This window comes from Schistocerca gregaria, chromosome 1, assembly GCF_023897955.1.
Source record: "Schistocerca gregaria isolate iqSchGreg1 chromosome 1, iqSchGreg1.2, whole genome shotgun sequence".
Classification (NCBI taxonomy): Eukaryota; Metazoa; Arthropoda; class Insecta; order Orthoptera; family Acrididae; genus Schistocerca; species Schistocerca gregaria.
Genome location: NC_064920.1, coordinates 753,819,988 through 753,846,656, shown reverse-complemented (window position 1 = coordinate 753,846,656; position 26,669 = coordinate 753,819,988). Strand labels below are relative to the sequence as shown.

The 26,669-nt window shown below is 39.8% G+C and overlaps 1 protein-coding gene across 2 annotated transcripts in view; it reads left to right on the top strand.

Annotated features, from left to right (window-relative positions):
• The window catches only part of LOC126267722 (prostaglandin E synthase 2), a 58,714-nt gene that overhangs the window by 23,307 nt on the left and 8,738 nt on the right, over positions 1-26,669 (top strand). For both annotated transcript variants that reach the window (XM_049973027.1, XM_049973035.1), the window contains exon 4: positions 18,275-18,386. In XM_049973027.1, coding sequence (XP_049828984.1) covers positions 18,275-18,386 — 112 coding nt within the window. The remainder of the gene's footprint in view (positions 1-18,274; positions 18,387-26,669) is intronic.

The following is a 26,669-nucleotide window of genomic DNA, read 5'->3' as shown; positions in this document are numbered from 1 at the left end:
CGTCATTCTGAAAAATACAATGCTCATTTCAGCGAGAGGGAATTCCTCACCGACCTCGGCGATTGCCCTGATACAGCACCAGGACCGGACTGCATCCACGCGCAGATGCTGAAGCATCTCTCCAGGGACTGCCAGAGACTCATCCTCACCATCTTTAACCGCATTTGGAGCGAGTGCGTGTTCCCGTCGCAATGGCGAGGGTGTTATTGTCCCCATCTTGAAGCCCGGTGCGGACCCTCTGGCGGTGGACGGCTATCGTCCCATTACCCTCACCAACGTTTTGTGCAAATTGCTCGAACATATGGTGGGGCGGCGTTTGTGTTGGGTCCTTGAGTCGCGCGGTCTCCTCGCTCCAACCCAGGGTGGCTTCCGTCAGGGCCGGTCTGCTGCGGACAATTTGGTGCGGCTGGAATCTGCTATCCGTACGGCCTTTTCCCGCCGTCAGCATCTCGTTGCTGTATTTTTTGATCTGCGGAAGGCATATGACACAACACGGAGGCATCACATCCTTGCTACATTGCGTGAGTGGCGTCTTCGTGGTCAGCTCCCAGCTTTTCTTCAAAACTTTTTATTGCACCACTCTTTCCGGGTGCAAGTCGGTGCCGCCTCTAGTTCATCTTATATACAGGAAAATGGGGTTCCGCAGGGCTCGGTGTTGAGTGTTTCCTTATTTCTAGTGGCCATTAATGGTCTGGCTGAAGCCGTGGGGTCGTCGGTGTCTCCTTCTTTGTATGCCAACGACTTCTGCATCTCATTTAGCTCAACGACTACGGGAGTCGCCGAATGCAGGCTGCAAGCAGCTGTTTGCAAGGCGGCATCATGATCTCTGACTCATGGATTTCAGTTCTCTGCAGCCAAGACTCGAGTTATGCACTTCTGCAGGCGTCGGACGGTCCACCCTCATCCGGAATTTTACTTCGACGGTCACCTACTTGAAGTGGTGGACAATAGCCGCTTCTTAGGACTCGTCTTTGATGCCCGGCTCACATGGGTTCCTCATATTACTCAGGTGAAGCAAAAGTGCTGGCAGCACCTCAACGCCCTCCGCTGCCTGAGCCACGCGTCTTGGGGTGCAGATCACTGCACGCTGTTGGGATTGTACAGAGCCCTTGTGCAGTCCAGGCTTGATTATGCGAGCCTGGCCTATGGGTCTGCATCACCCTCAGTGTTGACGTTGTTGGACCCCATACAGCACTGTGGGGTTCGGCTTGCAACTGGTGCTTTCCGTACGAGCCCCGTGGATAGTCTACTGGTGGAGGCCGGGATTCCCCGGCTGCGGATTCGCCGCCACCGACTCCTCGCCGACTATGCTGTCCACGTGCGTTGCTCACCGGGCCATCCCAATCATCGCCTGCTTTTCCCTGCCAGGGTCCTCCCTCTGCCCGACCGGCGATCAAGGTCTGGGCTTTCCATTGCTGTCCGCGTCCAGTCCCTGCTGTTGGAACTGGGGTCGTTCCCTCTTCTGCTGCCCTTCCGGGTCCGTGCACCCACGCCTCCCTGGTGTATGCCCCGGCCGTCCGTCCGCCTGGACTTGGCACGAGAACCCAAGGACTCGGTTCCGCCTGTGGCCCTCCGTTGCCGTTTTCTTGCGCTCCTTGCCTCATTTTCAGGCTGTGAGCCTGTCTACACTGATGGTTCCCTGGTGGATGGTCGTACTGCCTACGCTTTTGCTCACGCTGCCCATGTTGAACAGTGCTCCTTGCCAGCTGGCTGCAGTATTTTTACTGCAGAGCTGGTGGCCATATTGCGTGCTCTTGAGCATATGCGTTCCTGCTCAGGTACGTCCATCATCATCTGCAGTGACTCCCTGAGCAGCCTCCAGGCTATCGACCGCTGCTATACCTCTCCTCCTCTAGTATCCTTTATTTAGGAGTCTGTTTTTGCCATTACCCGCTCTGGTCGTTCGGTGGTCTTTGTTTGGACGCCAGGTCATGTTGGCATCCCGGGGAACGAACGTGTCGACAGGCTGGCCAAAGGGGCGATCGACGCCCCCACTTTGGAGATCGGCCTCCCGGCTCGTGATCTGCAGCTGGCATTGCGCCGTAAGGTGCTTGAGATGTGGCATGACGAGTGGCGTAGCCTGACTTCTCCGAATAAACTGCGTGCTGTTAAGGAGACGACTGATGTGTGGCGTTCCTCCCTGCAGGCTTCTCGCAGGGACTCTGTCATCCTGTGTCGGCTCCGCATCGGCCATACCTACCTGACGTATGGACATATTTTGCGTCAGGAGGATCCCCCCCCTGTGTCAGTGCGGGTCCCCGTTGACGGTCGCCCACATTTTGTTGGAGTGGCCCCGACTGCGCACCCTCCGGCAGTCTTTTAATCTCCCGGGCACGTTGCCTTTGGTTTTAAGCGACGATGCCTCCATGGCTGACGAAGTTTTAAATTTTATCCGTGGTAGTCCTTTTTAAAGTTCCATTTAGGGGGGTCCTGCCCCTTTCCCTTTCTGTGTCTCTTGTCCTCGAGTCTCTCATTGGTTGCAGATTTTAGTGTGTATTCGGATGGTTGACTCTTTCCCTTGTTTTTGTTCTCATGGTCAGTCAACCAGTCTCCGACCCTCTTCTTTTCTTCTGTTTCTCTCTGTCCGGTGTTTGTGTGTCCTCTTCTTGTCTCTAGCGTTCGCTGCCACATTGGTGTTCTTTCAGTGACTGGGGGGAGGGGCGTCTCCTCCCCCCTTGGGGTTTTACCTGCTCCGTAAATTTTAGTCTCGCCTGTTTTTGGAATGGGGGACTGATGACCTTAGCTGTTTAGTCCCCCTTAAACATCCCAACAACAACAACAACAACAACAACCACCTCGTTGTTGATGGCACGTTAAACACTAACCACCTACCTACCTTCCTACCTGCAGTATATGGTGATCGCAATATATAACAAAGTAATGGGCAAAAACATTTGTGATACTAGCTGCGCCCCATGGAGTTACCTTACTGTTAACAGTTATTTATAAAGAAATGTAATGTCAGTTGCGGCTCAGTGGACATCAACGTTGAAGGGGAGATAAAGATGAAAAGAAAGAAAGAGGGGGGAAAATGGACAATGAGAGAAGCTGACTGAATACAAGCCTCCGAGTAGCAAATTACAAAATGTGCCAGGAAAGGGAATAAATAATTTCACAACTCTTTGCGACATGCCTAGGACAGAAAAGATCATAAATATCTGGATGTATATGGAGAGCCAGAAATCTAATGTAATTACATTGACCATCCCCTGGGAACAGCGATATATTTTTTTAATTTATTTTTTTAATAAAAGGTAGCCTTGTGTTTATTCAGAGTATTTGGTATCTCCATTCCAAAGTTCATCCAGAAGTGTCCAGCCGCTTCAGCGTAAAACAGTAACAGAAATATTCTAGATCAACGAAGAAAGAAAATCGGCAATTTCTAGTTTGGTACAGCGCAAAGTTCATTATATTTGTATGTGCAACAACAACATCTGCCCTCACGTGTGAGGGCTCCTGTGTCATAATCCAATCCAGTTATACATGTAAAGGCACCATGTGTGTCTGTCCTACAGCATTCAAATGACAGCTCCATTGTGAGTCTTAAAGTGCGTCTGAAGCTATACGATGTGCCTTATGCTCAGTGGCTGAAATGCAGCCGGCTTGTATGGGAGTATAGATTAAACACTGTTAGGACTGTATAAGTATTATATTAATTACTTCGATTCATGTTATGTAGGGGATATTAAACAATAAAAGCATTTGCACAAATATGATACAGTTCAGAAGTCAAAGAGCAAATAGCTTTTTTCAAGAGTATCATAACACATTTCATACTACATAATCTTCAAATCAATAAATATCTTGCACTACACTCGGTTAAATGTAGCCCATTTGTTAATTAAGGGTATATGCTAATTCCGTTCCAAATTTCTTCAGGATCTGTCCAGCTGTTTCAATGTGGAACAAACATATACACAAACATTCACATTTATAATATATATGGGATGAAGCCAGAGATTCAAAAAATAAGACTACAGCAAATTCTGTGGGAGGAATGGTACTATCTGGTAGTGGACTATAATCAGTTGTTCTGTGATCATGGTGATGCTTTACCATAATTTTTGATGATATGTCTCCTGTACCAGACTGTAACGGTTTAGGTTATGTATGTTATGAGACTGATAAATCACAATTACAATTTCACTCAACTGTGTAAGAACTAATGTACTGTCACTGACAGTATGTTTATTGCGTACTTGAACAGATATGCAGTAGTATTATGGAGTTTCTGTCAAATAGAGCACCATTTGTGATCTGGAATGGAGAGTCATTGGAAACAAACATAACATCATGTTGTTCTGTAGGACTGCTGCTATTTGGAGAACAGGGCAGGCACTTTTTCTTTAGTGGATTTAAAAGTAATGGGAGCTACAGTGAGAGGACGGTTGCAGATGGAACATATTTAATTCCTTAACCAATATGTAGAGGTAGTGTTTGGATAAATCATATAACTGAAATGACTTATTGAAGTGGTATAGGGAGCACATGTTGCTACATTAGAAATATTGGTTAATGCAAAATTATGGAGCTAAAAGTAGAAACTTTTTAAAGATACATTGCAGCTGCACATACACTGTATTGTTCATGTGGCAGGTACAATTACCAATACATTATTTAACAAAATTCTTCCACCTTCTGCTGGTTAAGGACTTGGAAACTGAGATGAGATGTCGTGGAAAGTTGGATGGACTATACATGTACAGGACTTAGCATATACTGTTGTTTACTTTCTAAGATTTAAAGGCAATTTTGTCTTTTATAGAATGGTGACATATAGAGCTAATTATTGTGAAATTTCAGGATACATACAGACAATTATTATTTGAAGCAGAAATTGACTTCTGCTCACATAAGCATGGAAGCAAAGTTTAATTTATAGGTGTATATGAAAGATTTTAAATCGCTATTGCTAGAGAAATACTAAATTAAACACGATGGGCTGTCAAAAGGGAAAAGTATAAAGCCTTAAACAACATCCATAGCATATTAAACTTATCTAAGGGCACCTCACCAAACCCAAAGAAATTCTGGTCCTATCTAAAGGCTCTCTGTGACACAAACGTTAGTATCCAGACACTAAAGTATGACATTGATCCTAAAACTGAGGATAACAAAGCAAAAGTAGAAATGCTAAATTACATCTTCAAATAGTTCTTTATGAAGAAAAATATAGTAGTACCAATGGAGTTTAATTCTCTCACCACTGCAAAGATGAGTGACATAGAAATTAGTGCAAGTGGCATTGGAAAAACAACTGAAATTACTAAAGTCAGACTAAGCCCCAGAGCCCAATTGAATCCCTGTCAGTTAAATTTGCTGACGAGTTAGTTGTTCAAGTAATAGTAATACACCGTAATCCCCTTGTGAGTGAAGATTTCCTGTTGACAAACTGCAGTTCTGCCTTGGGCAGGGAACTTAAAACTCATTTAAATTGCTGTTGTTTATTTAATAGCAATAGCTTATCAATTACACTAATTATCTGTCACTTCAGTATTTAGCCAGTTTACCAGATAGGTTTAAATTCTCACGCAAAATTTAAAAAAAACTGTTTTAACTGTTCTTGAATCTGAGCACACTTCCCAAAATAATTTTGCTGCTTGAATATAAAGCTGCAGAGGTAAGTATTCAAAGATGAGACAAACCCAGTGAATGCACAAAGCTCTAACAATTGAACCACACGAAAATCTTCTAAATCACGTTATACTCTTGATAAAGGTAAAGTTTGGACTAATATAATTCAGGAAATGCTGCTCCATCTAGAACTGATTTGTGTGAACTTTCCATAGTCCCCAACCCGACCCCTCAAATACCACAGAAACGGAAATGTCGGGACTGTCTTGAGTCTCTACCCTAAGTCCACAATTTACTCAAACAGAAAAACACAAGTAAATGTCTAGACTCCTGGAATCCTTTGAGCGAAGTCCACTAACAATGCAACACAGCAACATCTTGACTCTATGGACTCGCTGACATGTCTCCCCAGTTCTCTCAACATCAGATACTACCTAAACTTTCCATACCTCTTGCACTACTTGAGTTTGTCTGCCAGTGGCTGACTGTAATTGTGCCTCTTCCATTATGTCATTTTGTCATAGTGTCATGCAATAAGATACAAAGTTACACAACTATGAACCAATTGGCCAACCTTAACAATTCTTTCATAACCATCTTTTTTTCCATGTTTGATTTAATAGTACGTATGTTTTTGGATAGGGTCCACCTTTCATAAAACTTACGTTTATTTGAATTATTCCATCACCTAGTATTAATTTTATCATAGAATTCCTTATATAAATGTTCTCCACATTTCACTGATAGCCACTGCCGTTCGTGGTTTTTATTTGCTAAGGTGGACAGATAATGTGATGAATGAGGAGGTTCTGCACAGAATTAGAGAAAGAAATATATGGAAAACACTGACAAGAAGAAGGGACAGGATGATAGGATGTATGTTGAGATATCAGGGAATAACTTCCATGGTACTAGAGGGAGTTGTAGAGGGTAAAAACTTTAGAGGAAGGCTGAGATTGGAAAACATCCAGCAAATAATGGAGACAGTAGGTTACAAGTGCTACTCTGAGTGAAGAGGTTGGGATAGGAAAGGAATTCATGGCAGGCATCATGAAGCCAGTCAGAAGACTGATTTTTTTTTTGGGGGGGGGGGGGGGGGAAGGAGGCCATTGTGCCACCACAGATGCATGTTCTGGCAGTGGATTCAAAAGACGCAGCTGGTTTCAGCATGGCACATTGTACAGGAGTCTCGACAGCCTTGGCACATCCAACAAAGTCTTTGCTTCATTGGCAGACGGTACAACAGTCCTCCCACCTACCAGTTAGCAATGTGTCACTATTGATTACAAAATTAGACACCTCTGTTCCTGTGGATATCTCACTAAGAGAACAGTCAGCTCCCTAATGTGTTTGCTGCACCTGGAGATGTTAAGTCAGTTGCACCGACGAAATATTGTGGTGATTAGGAAATGAGACGCTTAAGGTAGTAAGAGTTTTGCTATTTGGGGAGCAAAATAACTGATGATGGTTGAAGTAGAGAAGACATAAAATATAGACTGGTAATGGCAAGGAAAGCATTTCTGAAGAAGATAAATTTGTTAACATCAAGTATTGATTTAAGTGTCAAGAAGTTGTTTCTGAAAGTGTGTGTGTGGAGTGTAGCCATGTATTGAAGTGAAATGTGGATGGTAAATAGTTTGGACAAGAAGAGATTAGAAGCTTTCAAAATGTGGTGCTACAAAAGGATGCTGAACATTAGATGGGTTGATCACTAACTAATGAGGAAGTATTGAATAGAATTGGGGAGAAGAGAAATTTGTGGCACAACTTGACTAGAAGAAGGGATTGGTTGGTAGGACATGTTCTGAGGCATCAAGGGATCACCAATTTAGTATTTGAGGGCAATGTGGAAGTTAAAAATCGTAGAGGGAGACCAAGAGATGAATACACTAAGCAAATTCAGAAGGATCGAGGTTGCAGTAGGTACTGGGAGATGTAGAATCTTGCACAGGATAGAATAGCATGGAGAGCTGCATCAAACCAGTCTCAGGACTGAAGACCACCACAACAACAACATGATATTTTGCTTGAGAACTGATTGTAATACCATCCAATAGCTAAGACATCTGTCTGTTGTAGAATGTTAGAATATATTCTTAGCACAATGATAATGAGATATCACTAACATAATGACCTCTTTGCCAACCAGCATGGATTCCAAAAACATTGTTCTTAGGAAACATAACTTGTGCTTTTCTTGCAGGACACCCTAAAAACGTGGGTTAAGGCAGTCAGGTATATGCAGTATTTCTCAATTTCCTAAAACACTGTTTCCTTCACCCATCTATGGAACTCATGTGGTGCCGTGCTAAGTCCTACTCCTAACTGCAACCGGAACCCACTTGCTCTTAGTGATGTGAGATGTGCCAGAAAAATTATGCAACTTTCTGCTCCACAGATTTACACAGAAACATTTTTAGGTGAACTCAGATTAACCATCTGCAATGCTATGGTATTAAATTAGTCTAAACAAAGATTACCAAACTCGTTTTGAGTTGCAAGGTAGGGTTAAGCTACTGCTCTATCTAGGCCACAAATAAAACCCCTGTGCAATCTAGGTACTTTCAGAAACATTCAGAAATCCAACCAGTGGACTGGGAAGTGTACGCTGCTAACAGTTCATGTGCTGCCTCCATCTGTCTCCTAACAATTTCTACCACTGAACTGAACACCAAAGAAACTGGAATACATTTCAAAGACAGATGGTCAAAGACGTACATAACACCATACTTGAAGCTTCAAAAGAAACAAATGACATTCATTGGTTTCAGTTAAACTGTTCCTCTAGTACCCATCCAAAAAATTCAGAGACACTTTTTATTCCTGGCCTGTAAATGGCAACAGTGCAGTAACTATGGTGGCAGCTTGAATTAACAACTGTAAACAACAGATGTGCATTCGACCCTCAGTTGTGACTAGGCAGTGTTAAGTAGTGGACGTGTGACTGTAGTGTGTTAGTGTGTCATCATTGTCGTGTCACAAATCGCAGTGAAGCAGCATCTCTAAATCAAATGTTCAAGATTTTCTCCAGAATGTTTTAAAGAAGTGGGACATGTGCCAAGTTTGTCCCATAGATCTTGACTTTATTCAAATGAAAAAGTGGAAATTTCTTTTCAGAAAAAAATCATCATCATCATGGGTGATGAGACTTTGTCCTATCAGTGTGAATCTACGACAATGTGAAAGAGAAAAAAGTGCAGAAAAAAAATTCACATGAAGGGTCAACACTTTGACAGCATAACTGACATTCAAGCCAGTGTGACATGTGAGATGAGTAACATCCCAAAGATGGACTTTTCTGACAGTTTCAAGTGGTTGGATGAACATTCTGCGGTGTTGTACTCAAGTGGGGGGGGGGGGGGGGGGGATTATGCAGAATCCTTGACTTGAAACATTAAAATCATCATCTTAACCTTTCTCTCTCTCTTTTTTTTTTTTTTTTTTTTTATTAATGTAGTCTTAAAATGTTTTGGTCTAATGGGATACTCGGACACTATTACCCAAATGCTATGTCAGACTGGCTGCTGGTACCACAATCTGATACGATGCCTCACCTTACTGACCACATGTTCACTCACCAAATTGCACAGAAAACAAGAAAACCTCAGTCAAAGTTCTAAGTGCATGTTTGGGAACACACTTTCAGATTCTTGCAGGCTTTCCATATTTGAAAAATAGGTTGGTTGATCACTACAGATTACTGATAAGCAACTGCAGAAATATATTTTGAAACACCATACCTGACCTAGAGGGCATAAGACTTGCCTCCTGTACACTGTGGGTGCTCTAGGTTTCCTGAACTCCAAGCAGATCTGTGAAATTCTTTTTAACATTTAACTCCTTCAGCCAATCAGGCTCAGGGACAGAATAGAGGATGTTTCATGCTACCACTAAAACTCTCTTCAGCAAAGACCGACGTATTTCCTGATTGGTCTTTCAGCTTTTATTTCAGCAGGTGTTCGAAAACATTAGCCATCCTGGCGAAATCGGTCACCATTTAAATCAGCGTAGCAGGCCCAGATCACACCCCGTTCAGAAAAGAGCAGAAAGACTAATGCGTCATTTCCAGGCTGGCCAAACACCACCTTCCTCTGGAAACCAACAGTGGCAAACAGTAGTAAAGGATGCATCCCACTTATGCAGCCAGGGAACAAATTAAAATTTGACTCAGTACCATACCATTACTTATTAATGAAAATGCTATCATCTGGACATCGAATGAAAACTGTGCCTAGCTTTTGAGGATTCATTGGTAAGAAGGATGCAACCTGTAATCTTGGATGGAAACATATCAACAGAAGTGAAGTAACTTCAGGAATGCCCAAGGAAAGTTTGGTGGAGCTCTAGATGTTCCTGTTGTATATTAATGATGTGGTAGACCAAATTAATAGTAACCTCACACTTTCCCTGAAAATGTATTTATCTGTTAAGTTGGTGCATATATTTGTATTGTTTTTCCATGGATTTAGTAAAAACTACAAATAAGTACAGTATAACAGAAACTTCAGTCATCAGTAATATGTTCTCCTTTACTATTTGTAACAGTCTGCCTATGCTGCGGTAAATTTTCAATTCTGCAACCATAGAAACCTCAAAGGTCTTCCTGGGTGTGGAAAGTCACTAATGTCAAAATGATCCTCTTCAAAATGCGAAAACTGTTTTCTTATTGTGCTATGTCCAGTGGCATTCTTGCCATACACAGTACAAATACACTACTGGCCATTAAAATTGCTACACCACGAAGATGACGTGCTACAAATGTGAAATTTAACTAACAGGAAGAAGATGCTGTGATGTGCAAATGATTAGCTTTTCAGCGCATTCACACAAGGTTGGCACTGGTGGCGACACGTACAACGTGACATGAAGAAAATTTCCAACCGATTTCTCATACACAAACAGCAGTTGACCGGCGTTGCCTGGTGAAAAGTTGTTGTGATATCTCATGTAAGGAGGAGATATGCGTACCATCACGTTTCTGAATTTGATAAAGGTCGGATTGTAGCCTATCGTGATTGCGGTTTATCATATCACGACATTGCTGCTCGCATTGGTTGAGAACCAGTAACTGTTAGCAGAATATGGAATCGGTGGGTTCAGGAGGGTAATACGGAATGCCGTGCTGGATCCCAATGGCCTCGTATCACTAGCAGTCGAGATGACAGGCAACTTATCCACACGGCTGTAATTTATTGTGCAGCAATGTCTTGATCCCTGAGTCAACAGATGGGGACATTTGCAAGACAGCAACCATCTGTGCGAACAGTTCGACGACGTTTGCAGCAGCATGGACTATCAGCTCGGAGACCATGGCTGCGGTTACCCTTGACGCTGCATCACCGACAGGAGCGCGCTGTGTTGGTGTACTCCACGACGAACCTGGGTGCACGGATGGTGAAACGTCTTTTTTTTTTTTTCAGATGACTCCAGGTTCTGTTTACAGCATCATGATGGTCACAACCGTGTTTGCCAACATCGTAATGAACGCACATTGGAAGCTTGTATTCGTCATCGCCATACTGGCGTGTCACCGGGCGTGATAGTATGGGGTGCCATTGGTTACACGTCTCGGTCACCTCTTGATAGCATTGAGGACACTTTGAACAGTGGACATTACATTTCAGATGTGTTATGACCCGTAGTTCTAACCTTCATTTGATACCTGCGAAACCTTACATTTCAGCAGGATAATGCACGACCGCATGTTGCTGGTCCTGTACGGGCCTTTCTGGGTACAGAAAATGTTCGACTGCTGCCCTGGCCTGCACATTCTCCAAGATCTCTCACCATTTGAAAATGTCTGGTCAATGGGGGACGAGCAACTGGCTCGTCACGATATGCCAGTCACTACTCTTGATGAACTGTGGTATCGTGTTGAAGCTGCATGGGCAGCTGTACCTGTACGTGCCATCCAAGCTCTGTTTGACTCAATGCCCAGGCGTATCAAGGCCGTTATTACGGCCAGAGGTGATTGTTCTGGGTACTGATTTCTCAGGATCTATGCACCCAAACTGTATGAAAATAAAATCACATGTCAGTTCTAGTATAATATATTTGTCCAATGAATACCCCTTTATCAATTGCATTTCTTCTTGGTGTAGCAATTTTAATGGCCAGTAGTGTATTTCTGGCTTTTTTCACTGCTGTCAACCCCCTATTGAAATCGAACACAAGAATATGTCAAAAATGTTCAGAGTTCTCCACGTGACACTCCATTTTCTAATGTCTGCAGCTCCACTCACTATCTCCAGATGACAAAATGACAATATGTAAACTGAAATGGCAACAGTGAACTGCAAACAAAAAATGACAATAAATACACCCATAGCACTGGAACATTAACATGCAAAACAAAAATGCTACAAACTTATGCACCTATGTAATATAATGAAAAAAGCTGCACAAGTATTCTGTCAGATCTTGATAACATTTGGGAGTGGTGAAGAAAAATAGTAGTAATAAGTAACAACTGGTATCAGTAAGCTCTTAGAAATACCTAGGCATAGCAGTTTGTAGACATATTTGTTTGGTTGGGAGTTAAGGGAGTGAATGGCAAGGTCATCAGTTTTGTAGGGATATGAATTAGAATGATCACACAGGATCTGTTGTAGGTAAAGAAGATGGCAGACTTCAGTTCATTGGTATGACACTGAGAAAATGCAGTCCAGGTACAAAAGAAATTGCTTACTCTTCACTTGTGCAATCCATCCTAGAAAGTTACTTAAATATGTCACAACTATACCAGGTTTGTTCAATTCATTGGAAAATATCTCTGAGCTACTGGAAACCCTTAACTGTTAAAAAATATGGGAAGTCTATATTTCACTATGTATTTGTGGTTCACTTTCTCTTTTCATGTGTTCAGACATGACCTTGCAACAGTATTAATGTAATTTTCATTTTGTATGATGAAACATTTGTGTAAATCACATATATAAAATTCATTCTGGAAATCATGAAATGTCTAAATATTATTTACTTACTAAATAAATTTATAAGTACGGAGCAGCCTTAAAGGATTTTCGTGTCATTTGCTTTTCTATGATACTATGCTCAGACTGTTAGCTCTGTATTTCTAGTCTTCAGTTAGCAATAAAATTATTTGTCCATTGTAAATGTCATAATGTTATTCAGATGGAAGTGATACATCATAGTGTATCTCATGTTTGATCTCAGTTAGGGATGGTAAAAGAAAGTGTAATTCGAAGTAGTAGAAGAGGAGAATCGTTGTACAGAAAATGAAACATGAAGAAGTAAAATTATAATTAGGGTTGATGTAGGTGTCATTCTACAAAACTTCTCAAAGAATGTGAATCTCCTGAGGACTTTAGCGTGTAACTATAACCCCTTCATGCCAGTGGCATCAAAGTGTATTCCAGTTCCACTCAATGCATCTTTAAGTCAGCATTAGAGGTGTCACTAAACCCCCGCAAAGAGGTAAACAACCATGCATGAGCAGTGCCTATTAGACGGTGGGGATGTGACAGCCGATCAGTTTGTCATTCCACTATGAAGGAGGTACATGGCTCGTGTTGTGTGAACCAAAGTGATGTTGTTCGGACACGAAGGAGATATAGAGAGACAGGAACTGTAGGTGACATGCCTTGCTCAGGCTGCCCAAGGGCTACTACTGCAGTGGATGACTGCTACCTATGAATTGTGGCTTGGAGGAACCCTGACAGCAATGCCAGCATGTTGAATAATGCTTTTCATGCAGCCACAGGACATCATGTTAAGACTCAAACTGGTCGCAATAGACTGCATGATGCGCAACTTCACTCCTGACGCTCATGGTGAGGTCCAGCTTTGCAACCACAACACCATGCAGCATGGTACAGATGGGCCCAACAACTTGCCAAATGGGCTACTTATTATTGGCATCATGTTCTCTTCACTGATGAGTGCCACATAGGCTTTCAACCAGACGATCGTCGGAGACATGTTTGGAGGCAACCCGGTGAGGTTCAACGCCTTAGATACACTCTCCAGCGAGTGCAGCAAGGTGGAGGTTCCCTGCTGTTTTGGGGTGGCATTACGTGGGGCTGATGTAAGCCGCTGCTGGTCACAGAAGTCACCGTAACGGATGTACGTGAATGCCATCCTCCAACCGATAGTGCAACCATATTGGTGAGGCATTCATCTTCATGGACAACAATTCGTGTCCCCATTCATGCCCACATCTTGTGAATGACTTCCTTCAGGATAATGACATTGCTTGACTAGAGTGGCCAGCGTGTTCTCCAGACATGAACCCTATCAAACATGCCTGAGGTAGAGTGAAAAGGGCTGTTTATGGACGACGTGACTCACCAACCACTCTAAGGGATCTACGCTGAATCACCGTTGTGGAGTGGGACTAATGGACCAACAGTGCCTTGATGAACTTGTGGATAGTATGCCATGACGAATACAGGCATGCATCAATGCAAGAGGATGTGCTACTGGGTATTAGAGGTACTGGCGTGTATAACTACCTGGACTACCTATGCTGAAGATCTTGGTGTATGGTGGTACAACATGCAATGTGTGGTTTTCGTGAGCAGAAAAAAGGGCAGAAATGATGTTTATACGGTGTCAACACAGTGAACTTGTACAGCTCAAAGCATCAAGATGATGATGCTGAGCTGGAACACTGCACTTGGTGAGACCTGATTGTTGTAGATTCTTGCGCTTCTGCCACTGATACTGCTGCATCATTGCCGAAGACGTGTTGAATACATTTGTCACTCTCAGTAGTTGTCAGCCACGAGTCTTTCTTCTTGTGGCCTTATTATTCCTCTGCAATGTATTTTTGGCTAGTAACTGTTAACTTATTGGCAAAATTATTTCCTTTTTAAAGTGTGCCTTCCCATGTGTGTATTTAGCGAAGCATTTATTAATGTTATGTTGTTTACTCAGTTGTCAATGACAACAGCCACAATTTTCCAATAAATCTCTGATTAAAATTCAGAATTCTTTTTAAATAATTCCCCTTTTCTTCTGCTACTCCATACTGTTCCAGCAATTACTGGTCTCGTGCCAGAATACTATGTTCCACTTGTTGTTTAATTTCTCATGAGCTGTAACTACTAGATCTTATTTGGCTCCCCCCTTTTTTTATTTATTTGTGACTGAAATTGTGTAGATGTCTTGGCCATTTTATCTTGTAGATGCTGCAGTCTTGCTTAATGCTGCAAGTAATATGTCTCAATACAACATTGGCATCTACACCTACACCTACATGTACATCATAGTGTGTAAGCACACCTAATGGTGTGTGGTGGAGAGTACTTCTGGTATCAGTAACTGATCCCTTCCCCCTGCCCTCTTCTACTCACAAATGCCACGTGGGAAGACTATTAATTTGTTGATAAGCCTGTGTATTGTCTCAAATTTTCTCGTTGTGGTCATTATATGAGAAGTATATGCGAGGAAGTAATATGCTGTCTGACTCTTCCCCTGCAAGGGCTTCCTCAAAATTTCAATAGTATACCTCTGTGATGCACAGTGCCTGTCCTGTAATGTCTGCTTGGAGTAGTTTGTTGAACATCTCAGTTACATTCTTACGCCGACAAAATGATCCCATGGCGAAATGCACTGTTCTTCATTGGATTTTCTGTATATCTTCAAACAGTCCAGTGTGGTAAAGATCCCTTATTGATGAACAGTACTTGAGACTCATTCAAACTAGCACCTTATAAGACACATTCTTCATGGATGAATTACATTTCCTTATGATTCTCTGTCTGGCAACCACTTTTTCTACTATTTGTTTTGTGTGGTCATTCCATGTAAGGTCTCTCTGAATATTTACCCCTAGATATTTGTGGTAGATACTGTTTTCAGCAGTTTCTCGTAAACTGTGTAGTTGTACAGTAGGGTTTTCTTTTCTTGTGTTACACCCAGGAATTTGTTTGAGTTTCAATAGTAATTCATTGATATCATATTCATATTATATTACATTTTTGCATTTTCTGAAGCACTCAGTACTGCTTTTTTTTAACATTCAAAGCAAGTTGTCAATCTTTGCACCATATTCAAATCTTATTAAGATCTGGCTAAATGTTTGGACAGCTTTTTATAAAGTAATTTATTATATTTATGGCATGCTTACTTGTTCTTACATGCAAGGATCCTTTTAATACATTTCACTTGTCTGATATGATTGAGCAATTTTGTCCAAGCCAAAATTTAAAGCATACTAGGTTGTATCTATACAGGAATAACTTTTCTATTAGCATGTTTTGCAGGTGATGGTTTTGAAAATTGTGTCTTGAGTTACTTCTTACAATACTGTACATAAAGGTTTCTATCTGTTCTATGCATGGACAGTGTTGTGCAAGCTGCTGCTTGAAACATACCTTTCTCCTTAGCCATTAATACTATCAAAGATGAAATACACAAGTCTGGAAATGAAAGAATTTGAAGTTCTTAGAGAAGCTTCTGCAAAAAAGTTATTAACTTAAAAATAGTCTTTGAAATAAATGAGAAGAATTTCTACAAAGAAACCTTTTCCATGTATTCTTTGTAAATGATACATGGAACGTTTAAAAACAAGACCTTCTCAATATAGGAATTTCACCTATACTTTCAAGATCCAACATAATAATACAATCATTGTCTTGATAGCTCTAAGTACAAGTAGAGAATGAATGTATTTAAATTGTTTGTGTGTTTTCTTCCTAATGTCAACATTTTTGACTATTGTCGTTGCTCAAGGGCTGGTGCACTTCTCCATTTTGGCATGGAGCATGCAGAAATGCCCCAAGAGGTACTTCCTCTTAAGTTAATATGCTCATCATCCTCTCACAAATATCAGATCACTATTTTGTTTTACAGTTCACGAGCATCATTCATCGGCAAGATAGATGTAGGGTTGCTTGTCACTCTTCTGGAGTGATATGTGACCACACACAATCTTCTGTAAGTCAGTTATCTTCTACCAAGATTAGCTCATTTTCGTACTTATACCTCATTTTTGATCCTGATATTAGTTGAATTATTTTAAAATGTCATTTGTGTGTTCTTTTAATATATACTACATTCTCTTGCGATACCGTTCAAGGGCCTCAGTAATAATCAAATTATCTTATGACCGTTCATCTAAGTCCATATCTCATAGATTGTGTGTTACGACTAACAGCCTATGAAGCTCTGTGAGACAAGGGCTATGAATCTACTAGACTTTTTTTCTAAAGCCCTGTGACTACTTCATTCTCAAAGATCTTTGGTCTGGAGAAATGCAGGGAGAGTTCTCAGTTGGCTAAACTTATTCACAATCAAAACCAACAAAATACAGTCATGTGAACCAAGAGGACAGGCTACCTACAGAGAAGGAAACACACAGATCTACTAAATAACTTTTTATTTACTGTAACACAACTGGATTCTGCACCCATTTATCAATATATAATAAAGATTTTCCTCACAAATCTTGTTACAGTTCTGGAAACTTACTTAAGTTGTTTTATGTCCCCTGCCAGACTGTAATTTAATTCTCAGTTACTACATAATTATTACATCTCTTTCTGTGGTGGAATGTGTTGTTATTTACCACCCAGCTGCACTCGTCTAATCCAAATGAACTGGTTGATTATTTTACCTTTTGTGTTGGTTGGATGGCTGCTTGCTACCCAAGCCTTACTTTTTGATAGCTCCTCCAGTGGCTTATCTTGCCCACACTCGGCAACTACTGCTTTGTCTGGTGGTCGTTTCCAAATTCCTGGGACATCAGTTGCCTCTCCTCCCAAAAAGTGAAGTTGCAGTGTTACAAATACTGCAAAAAATATAACGCAGTTACAGTGTGTGACATAGTAGCAGTTGTTTACTTCTGGGGGAGAAATGTTATCAATGTTGTTTTTGTTATGTGTTATAAAAGTGCCACATAAGTGAAAAGGAATGTGTGAGCCTTCTGGTTTGGTAAAGGAGCAATTGAATAGAAATCAGAATTGATGGCTTAAGTAACAAGGTTATATCAGAAAAACATTTCCTTGTAGGACATTTATGAGAATCAAATTATATATAGCATTACATTTCCCGTTTAGGAGGCGAATAATGGTGGAGAAGTGAAAAGCAGCACCTAATGGAGAACTGGTGCTACATGTGTTTGCAAAGGATTGTTCAGTAATGTGAGGAAGTTACGATGACAGTTAAAAAGTCACCAGTGTACTTATACCCATTTTGACAATCCACTGCAGGATGCACACATTTAGTCGGATGTGACTAGTTCTTGCAATACCTGACACAGTCTCAACATGAGTTCATGAACAATGTTCTTAATATTTTGTGGTCATTCGTAGTCCATTTAATGCCACTTTGTATATGCTCCCTTAAAGTCCATGTCAACAGAATTGGAATTGAATATAGTTGAAAGATTTTTATTACATTTTCTTGCAGCCTACATTGTAATTAAAAGAAATGAACTACAAAGTTTAATTAGGCCATCATCCAGTTGGAGATTTTGACTTTTGGAGTGTAAATGACTTGTTTCTATTTAGACCAAGATATTTGAATATCTGTTAAGGTAGTGAGAGTGTCGTTTCCAGCAACAACATTTTTCTACACTGTCTTATTGCAATCTAATTGAAACCAGATATTTATTGATTATTTCTTGACTGTAAATAATCTTTGATATTAAAAAATGTACAAGGTATACGCACAATTTGCATCCAGTTTCTTGGATTTTACTTCTCAATGACTACATTTCTTTCTTTTTTTATAGGCTTGAAAGAAAATGGAGGAAATGGGTTGATGATGTGTTAGTTCATACCTTATCACCTAATGTGTACCGAACAAGAGCCGAAGCTTTCCAAGCCTTCAACTGGTTTTCAGAGGTAGTAACATTGTACTCATTGTTTGACATGTAGGGTCATTCTCCTAATCAATTTAACTGACTCATTATATTTTATTTAATTTTCATATATATTCTTTGATTATTGACGAGAAAAATAAATGCGTTATAATAAAGAAGGTAAGTCTCATTGACATAACAAAGTGAACATTGTGAGTATGGTGTGGTAGTGAGCCGAAGGACAAATGAAATTTGAAGCTAAATACACTTACACTGTAATCTTTTTGTCTGCGTAAACAAGTCAGTTTGGGTCACAACTACAAACTTTTGAGGACTCAGCTTAATAAAGATGCAAAGTACACAAAAATACACTAAATGAAGAATGTAGCAACCGTTATCAGTTGTAACACTTTCCAATGGTTCTGAGTCTGTGATTTACTTTTTGAGCAAATGATCAACACATTGTAACAAATGACAGTTACTCTGCAATATTTGACAGTGCAGATGGGTATTTTGTGCCTGTGTGGCTGGTTCATTGTAGAATGTAATAAATAATCTAAAAACAGCCACCTTCTGTGTAGTTTACATTGTTGTGTATTAAGCAATCTACACAATTTCATTCACAAAACCCACAATGATTACACACCCATTCTTTATTTAATAATTTTAATGCAGTACTGGCCTTGTAATCCCAATAGCAGATTATCATATGCAATCTGTAGAAGAAAGGCAACTTATAGACTGTAAGTTTATGTAATTATAAATATATTCTCTAAGGTATAATTGTCAACTTCAGTATTACAAACATAACGAAGCCCCATCCCGTAAGGGCTAAGTGGATACAGGCATTACACATTTAATGGGTAACAGGACACTTACACTAAATGGGAAGTACAAAGGGCACAGAAGTGATTACCAATAACTCTTGTGCATGAGATAGTTAATTATGTAATGGAATTATTAATACCAATTGTAATTAATTATATTTTCCACTCAGTATCGAAGTAGTGGTGGGAGGTGCTGAAGTGGTTATACTACAGAAATATAAACACAATTTTTATAGAATGGAAAGACTGAATATAATATGATTATCCAGATTTAAGCTTAATGGTTTGCTACTGTGGATTCTCTTCACTGCTTAGGTACTGGAATTTAAGGGTTTTTGCAAGTGTAAATTATTTGTTTCAGGCTGCTTCTTGTGTTACAGCTTAACTCTTTTTTTTCCCCTAGCTATTTCATAAAATAGATGTGATTATATTTCTATCCTATAGTCATTTCATTCTCTCTCTTTCTTACCACTGTTTTGGGGTTGTATAAGGAAAATAATAAACTATGATTGGTGTCAGTAATGCCTTTTAAGTAATGAATTAGCCCATACACATTAGTTGTTACTAATTACTTGTGTGCACATACTTACCATTCAATGTAACTCTGATACTGCAAATTGCCTGTGTTATGATTAGGGCCAGGATTTAAATGACAAATCATATTTTTCCCTTAACTTCTTATGGTGAATTTTACAACAGTTTATGCACAAATCCAGGTATTGTAGTATAGAAAAAATGTATTTTATCATGCGTATAGAGTCATTTTTACATCTTTTTTGTGATAGGTGACATTTTGGGCAACTTTTACCAAAAATTCATATGTTAACGTTGCATATGGCTCACATAGATTTACATATTTTCACGTCCAACTGTTATGGACTGATCACATAAATTTGTTTTTTGTTCTGCATGCATTTTCTGAGATGTGTTGCTCATGCCAGTAACTATTTCCATTTAACAAAAGGTTACATATGAATTGGAGAGTTCTGTGCAGTGCACAACGGTGTGAACTTTTGTTTTACCACCCACAATCAGTACCATGAAATAGTCAGTACTGTATTTATTACCAGGTGCGGTACTGCATGAAAAGAGTTGATGGAAAGCTAAATTCCTGCTGAATTATTTGCAGAAAACAACACGGCTATAATCAACCAAAGTGAGACAATTGTGAACAATGCAGATGACGAAACTTGTGACAATAAAAGTTGGCTGAAGAAGGACAAGATAATTATTTTAGAAACATTTAGAGAAATTCCAGGTGTAAAAACACTTCCCAGTTAGATCAGTAGCACTGTGGAATTATCTGTAGGGGATGAATTGTTCCATCAGATGTCTACACAATCAAACTTGTATTACGAACAAAACAAAAAAACATTTTAAAGAATCTCCCAAATTAGAAATATCACTGCTGTTGAACTGAAAAAAATCCTGCCCATGATTATCTTGATGGAAAGATTATTTGAAGGATTATTGGTCAAGAGATCCTCTAATAGTCATTGCTCTTTGGCAAGCTAATGGGCAGAAATTGATTCGAGTGGATATGAAAATTGTAGCTTTTTCAATGACAGTTCCTTACAAATGGGTCAGGAAAAACAGTCTCTACAAAATCGAAACTGTGCCAAAATACTTCTTAGATAAATTTCAGACCATATACAAACCAGAACAGGAGCTTTTTCTTGATGAAGGGATGCTTTATTTTCTGGGCACACAGAGGGCAGCTTCATTTCTGGACATACAATCCTGGAAGACTTATCAGATGAGGTGTGCTTATTTATATGGTTTGTGAAAGTGTAAGTGGATGTATCTCCAGTCTAGAAATATACCCTGGGGAAGGAGAAAAGCTTCAAGACGCTATTCTTTCAGTACTTTCACCTCACCTTGGCATGTGGCAACACATTTCTCAAGAAAATTATTACAACAATACAGCTATTGCCAAAACACTTCTAGAAAGGAAAACAAGAGTTTGTGGTACAATATGAATCAACACAGGTCTTCCTCAGTCTATACAAACACAAGCCAAATCTCTAAAGAAAGGTGACACTAAATTTTAAAGACAAGGTGACATTCTGCTGAAGGTATGGAAAGATAAAAGGGAGGTGAGAATGATAACAACAGTTCACAATGTGTCCATGGTTGTGACGAAGGGGGGGGGGGGGGGGGGGGGGAGGGCGGAAGGGTTCCTAAAAGAAGTTGCAAGAGCCTGGATAGGTGATCAACAAGATGGCACAGGAAGTATGTAGGAAACTGACGCAATCAGACATACAAAATGAGCAACTCCCAAGGATCCACCTGGTCGATTGACAGGGAACATGAAAGACCATACTATTCGGACTATTGTGGGAAGTGGTAAAAGGAAATATCCAGCACAACCTTGCAGAGTTTGGGCAGTGCATCGTAAAAGAAGTGAAATAAGATACTACTGCAAGTTTTGTGTATATACCGTTACTTGAAGGCACGTGTTTTCAGAGGTATCACACCCTTCAAGAATATTAGAATTAGAACATTAAACAAACATATCTTCCAAGATTCAACAGCATCAGACACCAGTACATGCAGCTACATTCAGAGAAGGAATGGTCACTCATTTCACATGTGTAATGAGAATTGTGCAGCGTGGCAGCTGGTATGCAATGTGTTAACAAGAATAAAAATATGAAAATGTTGTTTACATGTCAGTGTTTCAGGTATATTGTCACAAATAAACACCAATTACTACAAAGCTTTATTTAGCAGGACTATAAGAAACAAGTAATTTAATGCGCTAGTCGGTTTGCAGGTGTAAGACATTGCTACACAGAGTCGACAAAAAACTTTTGGAACCAACAAAGGTGACATCTGATGTAATAAACATTCCACATGTGGTCACACTATTCAGTTTGAATGCAAACTCGGCTTGGTTCAAGATACTGAAAGGAAAGTGCTCCAACAGCATGAAGGGGCGAGGTTTTGTTTGTGCTGTTGGAGATAAGTTCTTCAGCATTAACTAGATGATAGCTTTATTGTAAACACAGCTCAGATATCAGAGTGTTTAAATGATTTCTTCACGAATGTGGCTAGGTCTGATGTTGATGTAGCAGTGTATCAGAGTAAAGTAAATCCCCTTGGACTCCACCAAGAAGCTGAGTATCTTATGGATTTAAAAAAAGTCACAATAAAGGATGTGGAGAACATTATATTATCATTAAAAAATAAAAACTCTGCTGGGTGGGATGGGATACTCACTAAAGTAATTAAAACAATGTGTGACATAGTAGCACCTCCCTTAAGTAAAATATTCAACCTATCTTTTGAACAGGAATGCTTTCCTGATAGTTTGAAGTACGCCAAAGTCAGACCTCTGTTCAAGAAAGGGTCGAGGGAAGACATGGGAAACTATTGCCCTATTTCTATTCTTCCAATCCTGTCAAAAGTGGTAGACAAAGTAGTTGCAAACCAGATCAAAAATTGTACTGTAAAAAAAATGATATTATTATAAGTAACCAATTTGGATTTCAACCAGGAAAAACTACTGTGGACGCAGTGAATATTTTTGAAAAGATATGCAATTCATTGTATCAGAGGATCAAAGGTTCAGATATCTGCGATCTCACAAAACATTTCACACCATTAACCATGACTTGCTTAACTACACACTAGACAAATATGGGACTAAGGACAGTGCTGTAAAGTGGCTCACATCATACTCGCACAACACAAAACAAAAGGTAACTATCACTTTGGATGCAGTGAATTATTGTTCGAAATGGAGTACAGTATCACGATGTATGCCTCAAGGCTCCATTTTGGGGCCAATCCTGTTCCTGTTCTATCTAAATGACTTACCTTCAAATATAAATTCCACATTAGCTCTGTTGGCAGTTGATACTCCTGTTTTAATTGAAGTTGATGATACAGAAAAAAATTCTGAGCTCCATTGTAAGCACATTGGATACCTTAGAAAACTGGTTCCAGCTAAATGGATTAAAACTGAACATTGCAAAAACCCGTTTGGTACATTTCAAAACCAGACATTCAAAATGTGTGGAACTTAAAATACAACATAACAATCAACTTATGGAAGAAGTTGACACAGTCAAGTTCCTGGAACTAAATTTGGACAAGAACTTAAGCTGGAATACACATACTGACTACCTATCAAATAATCTATGCAGTTTTGCATTTGCAATGCAAACACTAGCAGATTCCACTGTCTCGAGTAAATGAAAATTTGCGTATCTTAGTTATTTTGAATCTAATATTGGATACTGTGTAATTTTCTGGGAAGTTCAAATAGTGTATCGCTAATACTCAAACCGCAAAAGAAAATTTGTCAGATACATGTGCACTGCACAGCAAACAGTCTTGTCACTCATTGTTTCGGAAACTACAAATTTCCTTCGTATACATTTATGAAATTATAATCTTCCTACACACCAGACAAAAATTATTTGAGGAAAATCATTTTAACCACATATATAACATGAGAAATAAAAATAATTTTGTGCTTTCCATACACCGGTTGAAATTATATGCATAGACTCCACAGTATATGGGGAATATAACAAGTTAATGGGCAAATTAAAAATTAAAAAAAAAGGCTTCAGCAGATTCTGTGGGAGAAATGCTACTATTCAGTAGAAGAATACATAAAGGATGAAATGATAATTTGAGGAAGGGGTAACAAAGTGTTAGATTTTATTGTCTGTACATGTAACAAAATTGTTTTATTATGATGTTGTTTGGTAACACCAGCTGTTCTGATTTATGATGAAATTTTACCACAAATTTGACATGTTTCCTGTACGTGAATCAAATGACTTGGATTATAAACCACAATTCACAGTTTGACAGGTAATTATTATATTGTAAACTGTGTGAAATTAAAGTTAATGCAGAAAAGAGCTAAATGTGCAACAACAGCTGTGTGAAGAGAAGTGCTAAAAATTACAGCAGACAAACACTATCATGAAAATGATAGTTGCCACTCATCATATAATGGAGTTGCTGGGTTGCAGATAGGCACAACAGAAAGTGGCTTTTGTCCAACAAGGCCTTCACACACACGTGCATTCACGCAAACACAACTGGCTTCAGCTGCCAGAGACTGTCATCTTGTGTGTGTGTGTGTGTGTGTGTGTGTGTGTGTGTGTGTGTGTGTGTGTGTATTTATTTTCAACGAAGACCTTGTTGACCAAGAGCAAACTTTCTGATAGCCTTTTTGTTGTGCCTATCAGTGACTCAGCATCTTCGCTATATGGTGTGTAGCAACTATCCTTTTGATGTTGGTGTTACATTACGTTCAGGATTTTCCATTGTTCAATTTAGCAGCTGAAAATAGTTATTTGAGCAGACAGGTCCATCTTCAATTATGCAATCATTTTTCAAGGTGTGTGAGATGATTGTCTCTTGCAGCATCCCACTGAAGAAGCTAATGCTTCAATGCTTCAGACAGTTCTTGAACAAGTACACCAACATCCAGTTCCAGATGCATATAAATTGGAAAAGAACTATTGACCCATGTGCTACAAGGAGGTGCTCAACAAAATACGAATTAATGTGGATGACCAAAAGGTTGGGGTGGACATTCTGCTGCAAATTTTGTTCTTGCTGGTGGTGTAAAAGTAGACAGACCTCAAGAAACGTCCTCCTAACATGTGAAGCTCTCAAGAGAGTAAACAACTCGACAATTGCAATTTCGTTTGACAGCTCTATGAAGCTGCTGTGGCTGGATGGTGTGAATAGACACAACATTTGTTGCTAGTAACAGGTGGTGCTTCATACATGGCTAAATCAGCCAAGAAGCTTCAGGTTCTTTACCCCAGTATGGTGTACCTCACTTCCTATGGCAAGAAAATCTATGTGAAAGCTCCACTACAGGTCCCCCTCAGCCTGTTCATACACAATGCGGTTCTTGGCTTAATACTGCTGAGTATTACTTCACCAACAGCACCAAAATAAAGACAATCCTTTGTGATCTTGATAGTGATGAATGAAGTACTATCAAAAATGTAAAAGAGCTTTCTATAGGTACATTGTCTGGGAACTTAGTGTAAATCAGTGTCAAGTTTTCAGTCGTATCAAAAGCCATTGAATCACTGGAAGCAGCTGGTACTCAGCTATGTGGCACCCTAGATATTGTGCAACGTGTACCGAGTGAATTGGATTGAGCTCATGGCCTTCTGGCTGACAAAGTGAATGAAAAATTGCATTGTGTTCTACAGCAGAATCCTGGATATACTGCAATGTCCAAAATTAATGACAGTCCTTCTGGAAATGTCACAATATTTGAAGAAAAGGAACTAAAGCTTGCTTTCAGTTACCTCGCCATCTTCATGTACTCGTATGTGAAGTCTGTGATGTGCAGAGGAACTTTCTGTGTTCAAAACTATCCCCATCAAGACAACTGTAGATCTTAGAAAATGGAAAACCAGAAAATGCATGTTCTGATCCAGTGTAACTATGCAGAAACTGTAGAATGACAGGAATACATTAAACAAGTGGTGTTTAGTAGTAAAAACAGACATTTCAAAAATAAGTGCTATTTAGTTTCAAACACTGCAAGAAGTCAATCCTATACTCACAATTTGTTCGGAAGTGAATTTTGTATTACATGGTACATAAAAAAATCAACAAGAGTGCTTTTAAGCAAACTTATGTAAAGTTGTATTTTATTTTTTAAGGTCATGTTCATATTAGTTTTAGATCATAAAGGCATATTTCACTCGTATTTTTTCTTTTAGTCATTGAAATCTGGTCCCTAGTTGTGATCGATCAACATTATCCCCTTTGGCTATATGGCAGTCAATCTGGTCTGATGGTGTATGGTTAATATCTGAAGGATTTTTGTAATGGGTGACAAGATTCCTTTTGATGTTCAGCACACATTCCTAATGGGTCCCTCTCCCTCTCCTCTTCTACAGTTCCAATTCTCACGATACATTAGGTGTGTTTCTGGAAAGAACAATACTGTGCTCTATAATTGATTGAAAATAAACATGGTACTATTTGATTGCGTAGGCTTTCCCGGCGTAATAAGTGTTGAAAATCCCTTCGGGTTTTCTGCCGGATCCTAAAATCAACTTGACTCGATATTTCAGTGATCCAACTGTTCGCCATCTTCAGGAAAATGCTGATTATGCTGATGAGTCCCGCTGAGAACTGATGCCAGGTGGAACATCGCCGACATACAAGGCTACAACAGCCGGAAAAATCAGCGGTAGCAGAACACTGCCTAAATGAGGGACACAAAATGAAATTTGAAGAAACTGTTGTGGTTGCTAACATTTCCGGTTTTTGGAACAGTGTGTATAAAGAGGCGATTGAAATTAGGTTGACTTATAATTTAATCAACAGAGACAATGGGTTTCCTCTTAGCAAAATGTGGAATCCGGTATTATCTTGCATCAAAACTGAACGTTCTTCAGTGCGGCCTTGATTGCGATATATCGTTGCCAGCAGTGTTTCACTAAGGGCGGCGCCACCTCCCTGTTTTGGAAGGCACAAACTGTGATGGGCGGCAC